The sequence below is a fragment of the Aquarana catesbeiana genome, linkage group LG02 (genome assembly GCF_042186555.1).
Source record: "Aquarana catesbeiana isolate 2022-GZ linkage group LG02, ASM4218655v1, whole genome shotgun sequence".
Classification (NCBI taxonomy): domain Eukaryota; kingdom Metazoa; phylum Chordata; class Amphibia; order Anura; family Ranidae; genus Aquarana; species Aquarana catesbeiana.
Genome location: NC_133325.1, coordinates 563240851 through 563260500, shown reverse-complemented (window position 1 = coordinate 563260500; position 19650 = coordinate 563240851). Strand labels below are relative to the sequence as shown.

General features: G+C 42.1%; 1 protein-coding gene across 2 annotated transcripts in view; it reads right to left on the bottom strand.

Moving 5' to 3' along the window:
* Positions 1-14825: 14825 nt before the first annotated feature.
* The window catches only part of SYNRG (synergin gamma), a 130220-nt gene continuing 125395 nt past the window's right edge, over positions 14826-19650 (bottom strand). For both annotated transcript variants that reach the window (XM_073616056.1, XM_073616058.1), the window contains one exon: positions 14826-16840. In XM_073616056.1, coding sequence (XP_073472157.1) covers positions 16709-16840 — 132 coding nt within the window. In that variant the 3' untranslated portion in view covers positions 14826-16708. The remainder of the gene's footprint in view (positions 16841-19650) is intronic.

The window sequence follows — 19650 nt, the reverse complement described above, 5'->3', positions numbered from 1 at the left end:
CCCACCAGGTAACTATACCATTTTTTTTTATACATTTTTATACATATATTTATATGTTTTTTACATCCAGGGTCATCTGCTTTTTCACCGATCCTTGTGGGCTCCGTTGCCTAGTTGGCAGGTGTGCTCTACTTGTTCTACCCTGACTCATTCAATCAAAACTCTACTAAAGTGAACCATATGCCATTAGGGGCCTGAGGCTATCTACATATTCTCCATATACCCCTAGAGTTTTCCAAAGTGCAATGGGACAATACAGAGATGCAAACCCTACCTAAAGTGAATACTGATGTGTACCACAATTCACTAGAGATAGTCATCTTGTAAGTATTGTTAGATTTTAAATGCCTGCCCCATATCATTTTGCCCCTGTACAAATTTGTAGTAAGACCTCATCTGGAATATGTAGTTCAGTTTTGGGCACCAGTTCTCAAAAAAGGTATCAGGGAACTGGAGAAAGTGCAGAAAAGGGCAACCAAACTGATCAGAGGCATGGAGGGGCTCAGCTATGAGGAAAGATTAGAGGAACTGAATCTATTCCCACTTGAGTAGAGTAGAATAAGGGGGGATATGATCACCATGTATAAATACATAAGTGGTCCGTATAGTGAACTTGGTGTTGAGTTATTCACTTTAACCACTTACCGACCAGCCGCTGTCGTTATACGGGGTTCGGCTCTCCTGCGCAAATTGCAGTAGCTGTACTGCGGGAGCTTGCCTGCAGTTCGGGGTTGGACTCGATGTCCGCTGGCGACCAGTAACCGCCTAGTACAGAGGCAGAATGGGGGTCTGCCTTTGTAAACAAGGCGGATCCCCATTCTGACAGATGACATGACAAAGATGTACTGTTCCCAGTGAATGGGAACAGTGATCTCTGTCATGTCCCTGGCAGCCCATCCCCCTACAGTTAGAACATGCTGAGGGAACAGTTAACCCCTTAATCACCCCCTGCTGTTAACCCTTTCCCTGCCAGTGTCATGTTTACATTGATCATTGCATTTTTATAGCACTGATCAATGTAATAATGTCACTGGTCCACAAAAAGTGTAATTTGGGGTCAGATTTGTCCGCCGCAATGTTGCAGTGCCGCTAAAAATTGCAGATCGCCGCCATTACTAGTAAAAACAATAAAAAATAAATAAAAGTCCCTAAATCCATCCCATATTTTGTAGAAGCGATAAGTTTTGCACAAACCAATCAATATACACCTACTGCGATTTTTTTTTATACCAAAAATATGTAGAAGAATATATATCGGCCTAAACTGATGAATAAATTAGTTTTTTTTATATATTTTTGGGATATGTATTATAGCAAAAAAAAAAAAATGACAAAATTGTCACTCTTTATTTATAGCGCAAAATATAACAACCACAAAGGTGATCAAATACCACCAAAAGAAAGCTCTATTTGTGGGGAAAAAAAGAGCACGTCAATTTTGTTTGGGTACAGTGTCGCACAACTACACAATTGTCAGTCAAATCTTGTCATTAAAGTGGCAAATCCTTCAGGGGCTGAAGTGGTTAACCACTTGAGCCCCGGACCATTATGCTGCCTAAGGACCAGAGGTCTTTTTCCAATTTGGCACTGCGTCGCTTTAACTGCTAATTGCGCGGTCATGCAATGCTGTACCCAAACGAAATTTGCGTCCTTTTCTTCCCACAAATAGAGCTTTCTTTTGATGGTATTTGATCACCTCTGCGTTTTTTATTTTTTGCGCTATAAACGGAAAAAGACCGAAAATTTTGAAAAAAAATGATATTTTCTACTTTTTGTTATAAAAAAAATCCAATAAACTAAATTTTAGTCATACATTTAGGCCAAAATGTATTCGGCCACATGTCTTTGGTAAAAAAAATGTCAATAAGCGTATATTTATTGGTTTACGCAAAAGTTATAGCGTCTACAAACTAGGGTACATTTTCTGTAATTTACACAGCTTTTAGTTTATGACTGCCTATGTCATTTCTTGAGGTGCTAAAATGGCAGGGCAGTACAAAACCCCCCCAAGTGACCCCATTTTGGAAAGTAGACACCCCAAGGAAATTGCTGAGAGGCATGTTGAACCCATTGAATATTTATTTTTTTTGTCCCAAGTGATTGAATAATGACAAAAAAAAAAAAATATTTACAAAAAGTTGTCACTAAATGATATATTGCTCACACAGGCCATGGGCCTATGTGGAATTGCACCCCAAAATACATTCAGCTGCTTCTCCTGAGTATGGGGATACCACATGTGTGAGACTTTTTGGGAGCCTAGCCGCGTACGGGGCCCCGAAAACCAATCACCACCTTCAGGATTTCTAAGGGTGTAAATTTTTGATTTTACTCCTCACTACCTATCACAGTTTCGGAGGCCATGGAATGCCCAGGTGGCACAAAACCCCCCAAAATGACCCCATTTTGGAAAGTAGACACCCCAAGCTATTTGCTGAGAGGCATATTGAGTCCATGGAATATTTTATATTTTGACACAAGTTGTGGGAAAGTGACACTTTTTTTTTTTTTTTTTTTTTGCATAAAGTTGTCACTAAATGATATATTGCTCACACAGACCATGGGCATATGTGGAATTGCACCCCAAAATACATTTAGCTGCTTCTCCTGAGTATGGGGATACAACATGTGTGGGACTTTTTGGGAGCCTAGCCGCGTACGGGACCCCGAAAACCAATCACCGCCTTCAGGATTTCTAAGGGTGAAAATTTTTGATTTCACTCTTCACTGCCTATCACAGTTTCGGAGGCCATGGAATGCCCAGGTGGCACAAAACCCCCCCAAATGACCCCATTTTGGAAAGTAGACACCCCAAGCTATTTGCTGAGAGGCATGGTGAGTATTTTGCAGCTCTCATTTGTTTTTGAAAATGAAGAAAGACAAGAAAAAACATTTTTTTTTTTCTTTTTTCAATTTTCAAAACTTTGTGACAAAAAGTGAGGTCTGCAAAATACTCACTATACCTCTCAGCAAATAGCTTGGGGTGTCTACTTTCCAAAATGGGGTCATTTGGGGGGGGTTTGTGCCACCTGGGCTTTCCATGGCCTCCGAAACTGTGATAGGCAGTGAAGAGTGAAATCAAAAATTCACGCCCTTAGAAAGCCTGAAGGCGGTGCTTGGTTTTCGGGGTCCCGTACGTGGCTAGGCTCCCAAAAAGTCTCACACATGTGGTATCCCCGTACTCAGGAGAAGCAGCAGAATGTATTTTGGGGTGTAATTTCACATATTCCCATGGCATGTTTGAGCAATATAACATTTAGTGACAACTTTGTGCAAAAAAAAAAAAAAAAAAAAAAAAAAAATGTGTCTCTTTCCCGCAACTTGTGTCGCAATATAAAATATTCCATGGACTCGACATGCCTCTCAGCAAATAGCTTGGGGTGTCTACTTTCCAAAATGGGGTCATTTGGGGGGGGGTTTTGAACTGTCCTGGCATTTTATGCACAACATTTAGAAGCTTATGTCACACATCACCCACTCTTCTAACCACTTGAAGACAAAGCCCTTTCTGACACTTATTGTTTACATGAAAAAGTTATTTTTTTTTTGCAAAAAAATTACTTTGAACCCCCAAACATTATATATTTTTTTAAAGCAAATGCCCTACAGATTAAAATGGTGGGTGTTTCATTTTTTTTTTCACACAGTATTTGCGCAGCGATTTTTCAAACGCATTTTTTGGGGAAAAAACACACTTTTTTAAATTTTAATGCACTAAAACACACTATATTGCCCAAATGTTTGATGAAATAAAAAAGATGATCTTAGGCCGAGTACATGGATACCAAACATGACATGCTTTAAAATTGCGCACAAACGTGCAGTGGCAACAAAATAAATACATTTTTAAAAGCCTTTAAAAGCCTTTACAGGTTACCACTTTAGATCTACAGAGGAGGTCTACTGCAAAAATTACTGCCCTCGATCTGACCTTCGCGGTGATACCTCACATGCATGGTGCAATTGCTGTTTACGTTTGACGACAGACCGCCGATTGCGTTCGCCTTAGCGCGAGAGCAGGGGGCGACAGGGGTGCTTTTTTTTTTTTTTTTCTTTATTATTTTTCTGCTTTTTTTATCTTATTTTTAAACTGTTCCTTTCATATTTTTTTTTTTTAATCATTTTTATTGTTATCTCGGGGAATGTAAATATCCCCTATGATAGCAATAGGTAGTGACAGGTACTCTTTTTTGAAAAAATTGGGGTCTATTAGACCCTAGATCTCTCCTCTGCCCTCAAAGCATCTGACCACACCAAGATCGGTATGATAAAATGCTTCCCCAATTTCCCAATGGCGCTATTTACATCCGGCGAAATCTAAGTCATAAAATGCTCGTAGCTTCCGGTTTCTTAGGCCATAGAGATGTTTGGAGCCACTCTGGTCTCTGATCAGCTCTATGGTCAGCTGGCTGAATCTCTGGCTGCATTCTCAGGTTCCCTGTTGAGACAGGAGAGCCAGAGAAAAACACGGAAGACGGTGGGGGGGGGGGGCATTCCCTCCCACGGCTTGTAAAAGCAGTCTAGAGGCTAATTAGCCGCTAGGATTGCTTTTACATGAAAGCCGACCGCTGGCTGAAAAGAATGATACCAAGATGATACCTAAACCTGCAGGCATCATTCTGGTATAACCACTCAAAGTCGTGAATGGCGTACCTGAAGACAAAAAAATGGTTAACAATAAAGCACAGTAAACGGTAAAGTATAAAAAATTGCATACCTGAAAAAGCAAACATGATAAAACATAATAACAATAAAACATTGCAGAATAGAATACAGTAAAAAAGAGCAGAACAATAGAGAGAGAATAGAGAGAGAGAGAACAATAAAACGACAACTATTTTTTTTTATTTTATATATATATTTTTTTTTTGACACTTTTTTTGTAACTAACTTTTGTAACTGTAACCGGTTCCAGGTTCGGGTCTCTCAAAATGTGATGGCATCTTGGGAGACCCTGTGAAAGTGTGCCTAGTCTGTGCAATGCTGTACCCTACGCTAATACTCAACTAGTGAATGGTAGCGTTCAAAACATTCACCAATGCAAAGACCAGGATTGTCAGGACAGGAGGGACAATAATAGCGGGTGTCACGCCTATATCCGCGCTTGCTGCAGACACAACATCTTTTTTGGGGGTTCGTTGGGTAGGGGTACTCGGGAGGACATAAAGAAAATGCCTCTCATGCAGCCGACTGCATTTGGTTGGGGATGTGAATGGGGGAAGTACGGGCGCTGCAGAAGCGGTGGGTTCCCAATTAGGATTGGCGAATGCAGCAGGAAGGGCATTATGGGCACGACGGGCCTGTGTTTGTCTTCTTCTTGGTGGCAGCGGGACACTACTTGTGCTTGCCACCTCACCAGCTTGAACTGCACTTATGGGACTCGCCACGTCACCAAGTGTTACTGCAGTGCTGGTTTGACTACGACCGGGGTGTACTAGGCCGCTGGTGCTTGCCAGTTCACCAAAACGCTACCAAAAAAACTGTTAGCGATCGCAGGGATCAGGCCTGACTCTGCGAACGCTGCAGTTATGCGTTTAGTGTTTTGTAAGTGTCAGTGATCGATCGATACTGCACTTGGCTGGGCTGGGCCGGGCGGAGGGGCAAAACACAGGTGCTAGCAGGTATCTGGGCTGATCCCGCTAACACTGCGTTTTTGGGAACCCTAAACTGCTGGGGATGCTAGTATAGATCTGATCGGATCAGATATTGATCCGATCAGATACTATACCACTAAGGGAGGCGTATGCTGCGTGCGTGGTTGTTAGCGGTACTGGCACTAACCTGATGCTGCCTGGGGCTGGTGCTTGCCAGTTCACCAAAACGCCACCAAAAAAACTGTTAGCGATGGCAGGGATCAGGCCTGACTCTGCGAACGCTGCAGTTATGCGTTTAGTGTTTTGTAAGGGACAGTGATCGATCGATACTGCACTTGGGTGGGCCGGGCCGGGCGGAGGGGCAAAACGCAGGTGCTAGCAGGTATCTGGGCTGATCCCGCTAACACTGCGTTTTTGGGAACCCTAAACTGCTGGGGACGCTAGTATAGATCTGATCGGATCAGATATTGATCCGATTAGATACTATACCACTAAGGGAGGTGTACGGTGCGTGCGTGGGTGTTAGCGGTACTGGCGCTAACCTGACGCTGCCTGGTGCTTGCTTGCCAGTTCACCAAAATGCTACCAAAAAAACTGTTAGCGATCGCAGGGATCAGGCCTGACTCTGCGAACGCTGCAGTTATGCGTTTAGTGTTTTGTAAGTGACAGCGATCGATCGATACTGCACTTGGGTGGGCCGGGCGGAGGGGCAAAACGCAGGTGCTAGCGGGTATCTGGGCTGATCCCGCTAACACTGCGTTTTTGGGAACCCTAAACTGCTGGGGACGCTAGTATAGATCTGATCGGATCAGATATTGATCCGATCAGATACTATACCACTAAGGGAGGCGTATGCTGCGTGCGTGGGTGTTAGCGGTACTGGCGCTAATCTGACACTGCCTGGGGCGACGCATATCACCGCCGGGCGATCAGGGGGCTAAACCTTTATTCGGTAATAAACGGCGGGTGCCCTGACACTATAAAAAATAAACGAACTAACCAGCGTCAACCCGTAACGTTTATACGGTGATCAGTGGTGAAAGGGTTAACTAGGGGGCAATCAAGGGGTTAAAACATTTATTAGATAGTATATGGGGGTCCCTGACGCTATAAAACGCTGACGGCGAACCTAAATCTTTACCTCACTAACTAGCGTCACCAGCGACACTAATACAGCGATCAGAAAAATGATCGCTTAGCAACACTGGTGACAGGGGGTGATCAAGGGGTTAAAACTTTATTAGGGGGGGTTAGGGGGGTATCCTAGACCTAAAGGGGGGTAATACTAACTGTCCCAACACTTTAACTGTCACAAACTGACACTATGCAGTAATCAGAAAAAAAAAAAAAAAAAAACCTGCTGGTGTCAGTTTGTGACGGGGGGGGGGGGGTGATTGGGGGGGGATCGGGGGGCGATCGGGGGGGGGATCGGGGTGTTTTGTATGCCTGGCATGTTCTACTGTGTGTGTAGTGTGTTGTGCACTTACATTGATGTCTTCTCCCCTCGGCGCTGGAACGGAATACCGAGCTGAGGGGAGATGACATCATTTCCTTTGCTGCTGTTTAGCATACAGCAGCAAAGGAGTGTTCCCATTGGCCGGCGGCGATCGCGAGGGGGGGGCCACGAACGGATGGCCTCCCCCTCATCTCGGATCGCCGGGGAACAGAACGGGACCGCCTCGGGCGGCGGGGGGGGGTCCGATCAGACCCCCCACCCGCGGAAGGCAAATCACGTACATGTACGTGATTTTGCCTGCCCGTGCCGCTTTGCCGACGTAAATCGGCGTTAGGCGGTCCTTAAGTGGTTAAGGTCATCACAGAGGACAAGGGGGCATTCTTTAGGTCTAGAGGAAAAAAAGATTTAATCTCCAAATACGGAAAGGCTTCTTCACAGTAAGAGCTGTGAAAATGTGGAATAGACTCCCTCCAGAGGTGGTTCTGGAAAGCTTAGTAGATTGCTTTAAAAAAGGCCTGGATTCTTCCTAAATGTACATAATATAACTGGGTACTAACATTTATAGGTAAAGTTGATCCAGGGAAAATCCGATTGCCTCTCGGGGAATCAGGAAGGATTTTTTTCCCCTACTGTAGCAAATTGGAGCATGGTTTGTTGGGGTTTTTCACCTTCCTCTGGATAAACTGTGGGTGAAGGATTGTGTATATGGGAATGTATTTTTTTTTTTTTTTGGTTGAACTAGATGGACTTGTGTCTTTTTTCAACCTGACTAACTATGTAACTATGAGACATCTGCCGAGAACAATATGTGAAAAGCCATTCATGAATCATTTCTTACCCTTTTGGCTATGATCAAGTGTGGTTCTTTGCTTAGCAGTGTGTGAGATCTGGAGCGCGCCTTCACTGACTGGTTGTTGCTTTTCTCTGTTGAGGAGTGAGCATCCAGCTAGCTGCAGCTGAGGCTATTTCTCTCCGGGTATCATTTGCACTGCAACATTGTATCATTTTTCTTTTTGTTGTCACCAAGCAATCATCCAACCTCCTGGATCATTGCCGGCAGTGGATTACTTCCTGGGATTAAACACAAACTAAGTTTGCCTATCTTGAGTAAAGACAGGAATGCTCTTTTGAAACTGGAAGAAGCACGTCATGTAGGACCTTGGTGGTGACGTTACTGTGCATGCACGCTCGAATGGCATGTTTTTATTTTATGCTATACAACCAATTAATAATTGGAATAAAGTTAATTTTACACTGAAAGATTTTGGTGTGGTGCTTCCAGATGAGAATTTTGCCTATACCAAGGGTGTATAACTCAATTTCATTGTGGGCCACATCAGTAGTATGGTTGCCCAAAAAGGGCCGGTTGTATCTGTAAGACTATGTATCTACTCAGTGGATCTACGCAGAGGAGTGTGTTACGTACAGAGTGCAGGGTTTAGACCCCTTTCACACTGGGGCGATTTGCAGGCATTATTGCGCTAAAAATAGCGCCTGCAAACAGCCTCCGAGGGCTTTCACACTGAAGCGGTGCGCTGGCAGGAGAAGAAAAAATCTCCTGTCAGCCGCATCTTTGGAGCGGTGAAGGAGCGGTGTATTCACCGCTCCTGCCCATTGAAATCAATGGGACAGTGCGGCTATACCGCAGTAATACTGTGGCTATAGCCGCGCTATACGAGGGGTTTTAACCCTTTTTCGTCCGCCAGCGGGGGGGGGGGGTTAAAACCGCACCGCTAGCGGCCGAATACCGCGGTAAAACAGCGCTAAAAATAGCGCTGTTTTACCGGCGACGCCCCCTACCGCCCCAGTGTGAAAGGGGCCTTAGGGTTGCACTACATACAGAGTGCAGAGTTCAGGGGTGCACTATGTACTATGCACCAACACTCTCTAGTCACTTCTACCTCTCCCTATGTAGGTGGCTGCCTGTACTACCCATGTATTTGGTTCTGTTATACTTCCCTAAGTAGGCAGCACTATCTTGCAGGGAGATCTTTCTCACGCTCACTTTCAGAAAAGCTGTCTCCTCCGTGCCCCGGGTTTAGAGATCTGCGGAAGCCACTGAAAACAAAATTATCCCTTGTAAACACAGAAGGTTTCTACATTTACAAGTGACAGCAGGGAGCAGGAGTGGGAGCTAAGGGTAAGAGCTGGAGTTGGCGGAATAGAGTTCCACCACAATCCAACTGCAAAACTTGGTGAGAGGACCACATGACAAGACCTGCAGGGCCAGATTTGGCCCACGGGCCTTGTGTTTGACATATGTGACCTATACAATCCAGAGTGATTATGGTAACTTCTCAGTTTGTAGAAACTTCCTACATACCTATAGAGAAGTCTCCTTAGGAAAGTCATCATAACAATGATAGAAATTTGACCAAAGTTTATCATTCATTTTCAGCTCCAAATTCATCAATCTACCCTGCTAAGCCCTCCGACTGGTGGTGGCAGCTGTGACCTCATCAGATTCAGTATAATGCAGGACCATCAGTCCTGCACTGTAAACAGGGATGAACTCAGGCATGTTTGGATCCTAGTAGGAACCCACTTGAGCTTTCCTGCCAGGAAACTTTCACTGTACACAAATCACAAGCGGCCAAGGTATTCTATGCCCCACGGCTACATGTTTACACATCCCTTGTATATGTGCAGCTGTGGGCCATATAATACTGAAGGGGATTTCATACCCTAAGATTTTTTTCAACTAAAGGGTGGACTTAAGTCCAGAAAGGGCGAATTTTGTGGCAGGACCGCCACTCAAAAACAATTTGTATTTCTGCAAGTACAGCCCTGAGAGCACAGGTAGAGAACACATCTAGTTCACATCCCTTCCCCCATCTTGTGAATATACAGTGAATGAGCAGCAATAGACTGATGAGGTCAGTATGTTTTGTCAGCACATATGAATGTAGGACCCGACTGGCTCCAACTGCTGCTCTTGCCTCTCTCAGTCTAACCAATCAAGTCAAATTTAGGTATTTAGACATTTAGCCAATTAGACTTAATTAATGCATAACTGCATTCACTGGTGTGTTTTTTATCCGCCTGGAGTCCAAAAGCAAACTCTGGATTACCTTCTTGATGTCTTATGAACCATTCTTGAGTGATCACTAAATGTAAAGTGTTAGAAATCTCCCACATAAGCCAAATACATGAACACAACAGGAATTGCGCCCCACACCAGCTAGCTTGGTGTTGGCTATTATCGGGACCCCCTATCCCTCACACTCCCGTTGATTTTACCTGCTTTTTCCCTACCCCGCTCTTCTCTTTCACTGCACTTTTTGTTTTACTCACTTCTCCATGTTAATTTTCCGTTCTTGCTTGCGTCGCCTCTTTGAAAACCAATTTGTGTCTTTTTGGAGCCGAGGCCCAACATTTTTCTATCTCTTTCTTCTTAACAGGCATCCAGACATTCCTCCTTATAGTCCAATGCAGCAGCAGAAAAAGAACCAATTGATTGTGCAGGAGAAAGTGTCTGCAAAAACTGGAGTTTTCTTAGATTCCCACCTCATAAGTATGTAGTGCATTGAAAATACCACTCTTTTGTATATCTGTAACTCCTAATGTCTGTACGACTGCAAAAATTGAAAAAAAAAAAAAACAACTCAGGGCTAACAGCTAAATACTAAGTTAGATTAAATTTGTGAACTGTTTTACCAAGGAATTTGTACTTCTGCTCAACCAAATTTGTTTTTCACACATCACCCCTCCAATGCATAACCAGCCAACGATCCTGGTTCAGCTTTACGCCTTCCAGTGTCATCTCTCTCCGTTCAGCCTGCTTGCTGAACAATGAAACAACATCAGCACCTTTTTCTAAGGAGCAGACTGGTGGCAAGAGTTGCTGTAAAGCTGAACCAGCACTCATCTTCCAAGCTACACACATGACAAATTTTAAAAGTATTGGCAGGTTAAACAGCTCATTTATATTTGCCTGAAGTTATCACACAACCATATATTGTGGCAGTTAAACATAAATGTAAACTCAGGGGAGAAAAAAACTGGTACGATTAGATGAATATTTTGGTATCCATTTAACCTGTACAAACAGGAGATTTCATTATGTCAAACCTTCCCTAAAAATAAATAAATAAATAAATAAATAAAAAAGATGTAAAGCCAAAACTTTTTTCTTTAAGTTTTAGTGTAGGACTTGGTAACATTCCTGGCCAGTTCTTTCTGTGTTCCGTCAGGGAGATTTCCCTTTACTTCCTGTCCCAGGAAAACAACAAGAAGTGGTAAGAGGAGATCTCGCCAAAGCAAAGACCTTTCAGACAGCTGTCACCAAAACATGTGTCCCCCATTAGAAGATTTCCCTTTACTTCCTGTGACAACTCAATCCTGGATGTGCCATGAATTTTGTGAACAAATGGCCAACTGGACTGATAGGGTGAATTTCCCTCAGTGGGCACACAGAGAGCAAAAAACAGACAGAGGTTTTGAACACCACTAAACACATTCAATCCAAAACAAAACAAAAAAGAAATCATTTAGGCTTCACATGCACGTTAACTGTCTAAAACAAATTATTTACCCATGCATCTTAGCCAAATAAGATACTCATATGGACCAGCTCTAGTCCAAAATTTATCAAAGTGACATTCTTTGAATCTGTTCTAAACTGGATTTCTAAAGAAAACACACGGATTACAATGTAATTGCTGCATTTCCTTTTTTATGCAGTGGTGAAAGTAGTGTAAATGCATGCCTTTAAATTTGCATTAATATAAATGACAATCTACTACTGGAAGAGCAACTGAAATTGAGGCTTACACCTTTTAAAGGGTGTGTCTGTAGCTTCCTGCATCCTGATGATTTAGAGCACAGCTCACATAGAATACAAGTGAAAATGACCAATCAAAAAAGATTTGCGTGGGAGTATACAGAACTATTGCAATTAAACCCAAAACCAAATGATTTTCAGATGTGGTGTCTGTACTAGTTTTCTCCTTTTAGGTTTTCTTCCCTCTGTTTTCACCAGCCAGTAACACACCTCCTGTATTAGACTGCCACCAATCTGGATGAAGAAGCAACAGAGGCACCATTGGACAGCTGCACTGCCAGGCTGGGGGGAGGGGAATGTTAGATTTAAAGCATTTGTTACCCCAACACTTCATATTCCTGATATGTGGATGCTGTACCATGTACAGTGAGGGAAAAATGTATTTGATCCCCTGCTGATTTTGTACGTTTGCCCACTGACAAAGAAATCATTAGTCTATAATTTTAATGGTAGGTTTATTTTAACAGTGAGAGAAAAAACAAGAATATCCAGCAAAACGCATTTCAAAAAAGTTATACATTGATTTGCATTTTATTGAGTGAAATAAGTATTTGATCCCCTATCAATCATCAAGATTACTGGCTCCCAGGTGTCTTCTATACAGGTTATGAGCTGAGATTAGGAGCACTCTCAGATTCCAATCTCTCCACCATGACCAAGACCAAAGAGGATGTCAGGGACAAGATTGTAGACCTACTCAAGGCTGGAATGGGTTACAAGACCATCGGCAAGCAGCTTGGTACGAGGGTGACAACAGTTGAGTGAGATTATTCTAAAACGGAAGAAACACAAAAGAACTGTGTCCCTCCCCCCCCCCCCCCCATCTGGAGCTCCATGCAAGATCTTACCTCATGGAGTTTCAATGATCATGAGAAGGGTGAGGATTCAGCCCAGAACTACATAGGAGAATCTTGTCAATGCTCTCAAGGCAGCTGGGACCATGGTCCCCAACAATTGGTACCACAGTACGCCGTGAAGGACTGAAATCCTGCAGCACCTGAAAAGTCCCCTTGCTCAAGAAAGCCCATGTACAGGCCTGTCTGAAGTTTGCTAATGAACATCTGAATGATTCAGAGGTGAACTGGGTGAAAATGTTGTGGTCAGATGAGACCAAAATCAAGCTCTTTGGCATTAACTCAACTTGCCCTGTTTGGAGGAGGAGGAATGCTGCCTATGACCCCAAGAACACCATCCTCATCGTCAATCATGGGGGTGGAAACATTATGCTTTTGGGGTATTTTTCTGCTAAAAGGGACAAGACAACTTCATTGCATCAAAGGGACGATGGACGGGGCCATGCACCGTCAACTCTTGGGTGAGAACCTCCTTCCCTCAGCCAGGGCATTAAAAATGGGTCATGGGTGGGTATTCCAGTATGACATTGACCCAAAACACACGGCCAAGACAACAAAGGAGTGGCTCAAGAAGAAGCACATTAAGGTCCTGGATTGGCCTAGCCAGTCTCCAGACCTTAATACCATAGAAAATATGTGGAGGGAGCTGAAGGTTGGAGTTACCAAACGTCAGCCTCAAAACTTTAATGACTTGGAGAGGATCTGCAAAGAGGAGTGGGACAAAATCTCTCCTGAGATGTGTGGAAACTTGGTGGCCAACTTCAAGACACATCTGACCTCTGTGATTGCCAACAAGGGTTTTGCCGCCAAGTACCAAGTCATGTTTTGCGAAGGGGTCAAATACTTATTTCACTCATTAAAATGCAAATCAATTTATAACTTTTTTGAAGTGCGTTTTCTGGATTATTTTGTTGTTATTCCGTCTCTCACTGTTAAAATAAACCTACCATTAAAATGATAAACTGATAATTTCTTTTTCAGTGGGCAAATGTACAAAATCAAAAGGGATCAAATACTTTTTTCCCTCATTTTATTGTATAAGAAAGTATCCTGTTCTCTTTGTATTGCTTCCTTTATGTGAAATCCCCGGTGTTGCTGCCTCTAAAAATTAACCACACTAAGCATGAGAGCACAGCGTGGTCAGTTCTCTTCTCTCATCACAAAGACTAAAGATGGCCATACACTAAGATTTCTCTATCCACACTAAACAGCATGGATGGAGCAATTTCCTTCTGCTGGCAGCGCTTGCAGAATAGCCAACCAGAGGATGCATCTAATTCCATGCAGTTGCTGTTCAGCCCAAAAAAATTCCAGCAGGCTCCTTAAACATAATTTGATCGAATGATCAACTTTTGTGAAACAGAGGGGACCATCAGGGCCACCCACTGAGTGAATTTCGGCCAGCTCATCAGCTACCGGATGAATTTTGCTCAGTGTATGACCAGATTAAGCAGTAACAGAAGATGAGATTTCATATCTCTGTCATCAGAGACTACCATGAATACAACTTTTTTCGTGGTTCAGACTTTTTCAGAAAGTCCTGACAGTTTGAGGCATGAGGCAAGTACAAGTACTATTTTTTTTTTTTTATACTAAAACTTTAATAGGTTTATGTTGTGAAATAATTTTAACCACATATCATGCTTTGCGGACATTTGGGTGAACCGTTGCTTTGCCCATTGGCCACTTTTTAACCAGGGCATTTTTACATTTTTTTTTACACGCATGTAAACTAGGTAATTTTTGCTAGATGTTACCTTTAATGTTCACATGGATGCTTAGGACTGTATACTGTAAACTGGGAGTTTACTTCGGCATCCCTAGCCAGCAGGTGCCTTCAGCCTTACTTTTTTGATAAAGAGCAAAGGCGATGTGGAATACAATGATGGTAGTTGCAGTTTTCATCGTCACATGATATTCGCGCAACTTTATCAGACGTATATTTTCAGGAAAAAAACTAATGTAATTTTACTGCAAACAAACACAATGTAATACCCAGTTTGTTTTGCTAAAATAAATTTAGGGGATTGGGCTGGGTGGTTGCTTTAAGAATTTTCCAGCAGTGGCTTTTTGTCAAAAATATCTCTCAAATTTTTTTTACAACTGCAGACAGATTTAATATTGGAACAAAACAAAAGTTGGAAAGAACTGTACCCTAGATTTTATTTTTTTTCCTAAAACTTACAATAAATACCTCAACAAAATACCATATTTCATTTATCACTGAACACTGCTGTAAAATGTATATTGTTTCAAAGCTAAAAACTAAATAAGAAAACTGAAACAGAACATAAAATAATCTAATTTTACATAAACACAACATATCTACATTCTTCAATATGTCCCACATTATTAAAGGTCACAAAGCATTTTTAGTTAGAGGGGGTTAGATGGGTCACACATGTAAACATTAACATGGTCTTAAATAAGGATAAGCTCAGGCGTGTTCGCAACCCGCACGTGCAGAGCCCGCCAGGAAGTCGGCACTGCACATTACTAATCGCAGGCAGTGAGACACTTTCCTTTTCCGTGGCTGCAAAGATTGAGAAATGTCGCACTGCCTGTGATTAGCGCTGTGCTGTGCCGACTTCCTGGCGGGCTTGGCACGTGTGGGTTGCGAACACGCCTGAGCTCATCCTTAGTCAAACAAAAAAAGAGTGATGTACACAGAATTCACCTAGGCTGGCCACCCAAGAAGAATGGGAGGGTGACTGCCCATACTCTGTAGGGTGGGATCTTCTGCTGTTTCCATATGAATCTTCTAACGGACAGAGGTTGTGCATGTGCAGATGGCACTTTCCCAATCTGAAGGATGAGCCTTATAGCACAGATTTTGCAACAGCCCTCATTATCACTCCCTTAAGCCTAGGTTCACCTTGATGCGAATTGGCATGCGATTCAGCATGTCAAATCACATGCCAAACTGGTGGCTATTGCCGGCAATGGCACCATCCGAATCGGTGTGACACTGCACCGATTCCCAAAAGTAGTTTCTGTACTATTATTGGTGACTTCGGGTGCGATTTCAATAGACATCTGTGCACAAACTCGCACAGATGTCTCTGAAATCGCCCACGAAGTCGGTATGACATGCGGGTATGAAATCATGTGAGTTAGCTGAACTTGCACGATTTCAATCCCATAGCATTGTGAACCTAGGCTAATAGCCTAATTCCTGCCTGCACATTGCACTGGGCTGTTGTATCAGGGGCAGGGCTGGAACATTTATAGCGACCCAAAGGGGTCATACACATAAGCCTTTGTAAGGTGCATTGATTACACTGAAAAAGAACTATAAAAAGCCAATCTCTCTCTGTGTTGTATTCACTACATATTTACCATATTTTCTATGCCTGAAGCTTGTATCTGCATTTTAATAGAAAATCCTTGAGTTCCTTTTTTTCTTTCTATATAAACACGAGTTGGTTGTTCAGCACCTTCACCAGGCAGAATCCATAATTTCTCTAATCTCCACCCCATTGCTAAAATTCAAGCCCAGCACAACCACTTTAATCTACAGTCTACTCTTCTTCTATATATATTCTTCTATTTATCTTCTTCTTCTCTATATCTACAGCACTGGATGATTCCCCTATTAAGTTAAAAGTGGAAATCTTCAACTACATACTGAGCAGAAAAAGCTAGAGTAGGGTTTTAAGTAGAAAGAATGAATTGGATGTAAGTAATAATTACATGTGTGTCTCATTTAACCCCTCTATTCACAATACTTAGAAGTAAAGTAACAGATTTAACAGAAATATTAGAATCACTAATGTGCAACAAACAAATACAGTTTATGATTTCACATAAATTAAGTTAAAAGGTTTATAACATTAGATCAAGTCTGCAATAAAAAGAATGAATGTGCATCATATAAGTGGCAGTGCAAAGAACAAGAACATTCCATGAAAGACTTAGAAAAACTGCCTTCATCAAGCAGTGTTTTTCAGATAGATGATGAAAGATTCCAGGCAGCAGCCTGCAGTAGTATTTCCCTTGTGTAAAAAAAAGTCAGAATAAATTACAACAGATCTGGCAGTATAAGGCCAGGAGGTTTGGGCTCCACACAGTTAATCCAGAAATTTGCACAGCTTGCATGATATTGGTGACCTCCATAAGAAAGTTTAAAATGATCAGTGTTCGAGTTAAAAGCCTGGGAAAACAAAAACAAAAAAAATTAACAGCACATCTTTATTGAAAGAATATGTTTGACATGATTTTAAAGGGAAAATATATATAGAATATGTTCAGTGAGTACGTATTTTAAGTTATCCTTAAAGCAGTTTTCATATTTTTTTTTTTTTTTAATGCTTGCTTTTTCATGTTCTAGTATTAAATCGAGATCTGTAGTTTAACCACTAGAGGGCGCTCTGTATTTGACTTGGTCTCAGTGAACCTCAGTGCTGAAAGCAACTCTTGCCATTTCCATATCACACAGTTTGCAGTCACATATGGACAGTATAGGGTTGATTTACTAAAAAAACTGAGAATGCAAAATCTGATTCAGCAATGCAGAGAAACCAATCAGCTTCCAGGGTTTTTTGAACAAGTTGAAGTTAGAAGCTGTTTGGATACCATGCGAAGCTGCACCAGATTTTGCACCATCCAGTTTTAGTAAACCAACACCAATATGTTTATGTAAAGGAAACCACCAGTCCTTTTAACAAGCATGTATTTGTCTCTCCAGATTGTGATCTTTCTTCTCTGTATTTGTCCCACAGGTGTAGCTATACTGGCCAGTGCTTGTGAGAGGGAAAGAATAGGTCTGTTTTAATGACTCTTCCTTCTCATCACCCAGCTCATGTGCCATTTTTTTAGGTTGAAATGAAAAGGAGCTTGGAAGCAGCAGGCAGAGCTGCAGTGACCACAGATGGCTGGCACATACACTGCTGGGACCTCCGCAGATGTGACTTTTAGGGAAAAGTCTACTTTTGCCTACAATGTACAGAACTGTAATCTGTAACGCGGAAGAGCATTTTGACAGTAGTAAGGGAATTTTCAATAGCTTGTAGCATACTATGAACAAGTGCATTCAGCTATTTAAGAAATGAAGAGTCCCTTTAGTAAAAATATTCCCAGTTTACCTTTACCACCATCTTCCTACCATGGAATTCCCACCACTACCGGATCCGCAGAGGACACTAGATTGTTTCTTATTGGTAGGTTTTCATTGGTTTTTGGTTTTGATTGGTCTTTATTTATGATGTAAATACCAATATATTCACACTTTTGTTGTAAATTCATATATTTATTATTTTTGGACATACACAGATTAGGACAGCTCTATCCCTTTTTTATTATTTTTGAACCCATTACCTGCCTCCCCACAATATACCAGGGAATAATTAGATTTTTACAGAGTGGATGGCATAGCTCTGAGCAATGTGAGAAAAAGCATTTGTTGGTACTTATACCCTTTAACCTAGGACATGGTAGAATAAGTTTAAGGATTTTCTTTTTTTTTTGACAGATTTGCTTTAACAGCGAAGATATAAGTTGCACAGGAGGTACATTGTTTTCACTGACTTGGCCAACTCCTGGACTCTGACAAGGAACACAACTACTGCATAGCACTGCAAAGCAGGAATGCATAATGAGAAAATATGGCGCCCCCCATGTACATACATAATTACAAGTATACAGAGGAAAAAAGATTTTTTTAAAGCCAACAATTTGATTAGTAGTCCTGCGAATTTCTTTTAAACATATGCTTAAAAATAGACGAAGAGACTAGAAATTCCATTTTAAAAGAATTAACTAGGTTAGTTAATAAACACACAGATGCTATCAACCGTGTAAATACCTAACAGCTGAAATCTGCACTCAGGAAGGAATCACCCTTTTGGTAAAATAAACAAAACTATGAAATATCTCTCTCACTCATTTGGAAGTAATTACGGTCTCAGTAAAATTACTTTTTTCCCCTGTATATGCTTATATGTCTTGGTTGTTTAAAAGCAATAAAAAAAATATATTTTTTGTTACTCATCCCTCATGTCAGTTCATTGATGGACACAGTTTCTGTTCATTCTTGACCACTGGGTTTATAGTGCCACTTGCAGGAGTAGGACACTAGGCAGAAAAAGAAGACGGCACCACCTATGGACAGTCCTAGTTGGTATACACTCCCTCTCTGCTATAGGCAAGCTAGTTAGCCACAAAGCGGTACAAGAAAAGAAAAAAAAGACCAAAAGAGGAGTAGGTGCTGTGTCCATGATGTAATGAACTCTAAAAAAAGGGATTTTACAGTGAGTAAGAGAAAATCCCATTTTCTCTTATGTTCATTCAGGGACACAGCTTCTGTTCACTTTGACCATTGGAACGTCCCAAAGCTGTGCCTTAATGAGGGGTGGGAAACAGAACAGGAGACAACAGGCAACCCCTTGAATAAAACACCCCACAGGGGAAACAAGGAACCCCAAACCACCTGCAAAAACTTACAGCCAAAACAAGTATCCAAAAATTAAAAAAAAAAAGTGCCATAACCAGGAAGCGAGGAGCCCAACCCCTTAATAGCATAAGCTTAAACCACCATCTGTTGGATCCATCGATGAAATGGTGGCAGATGAGGCCACTGGGCCTTTTTTGTGGCCTGTCCATAATCACAAAAAGAGAATCCGACCTCTGGAATGAAGCCGTAGCAGAAAGATATACCGTCCAAGACCCACCGGACCACGTCCAGGGTCCAAGGAGTGCAGTGGAACTTACTCAGGGAGTGAAGGACGTGATCACAGAGAAGGTAGGCCAATGTCCTCATTCAGATGAAAATCAGATACCACCTTCAAAAGGAAGAAAGGAGGGAAGGAAGGATGTGGATGGCCAAACACCATATCTACATGTAGACCAAACGAGGGGACATATAGGACAAGGCCACTAGTTCAAAAACACGGCATGCGGAAGTGTTGGTACTCAAAAAAGGCAGCCTTTCAAGAGAACGGGAGTAAGGAAATTTCCCTAATGTTA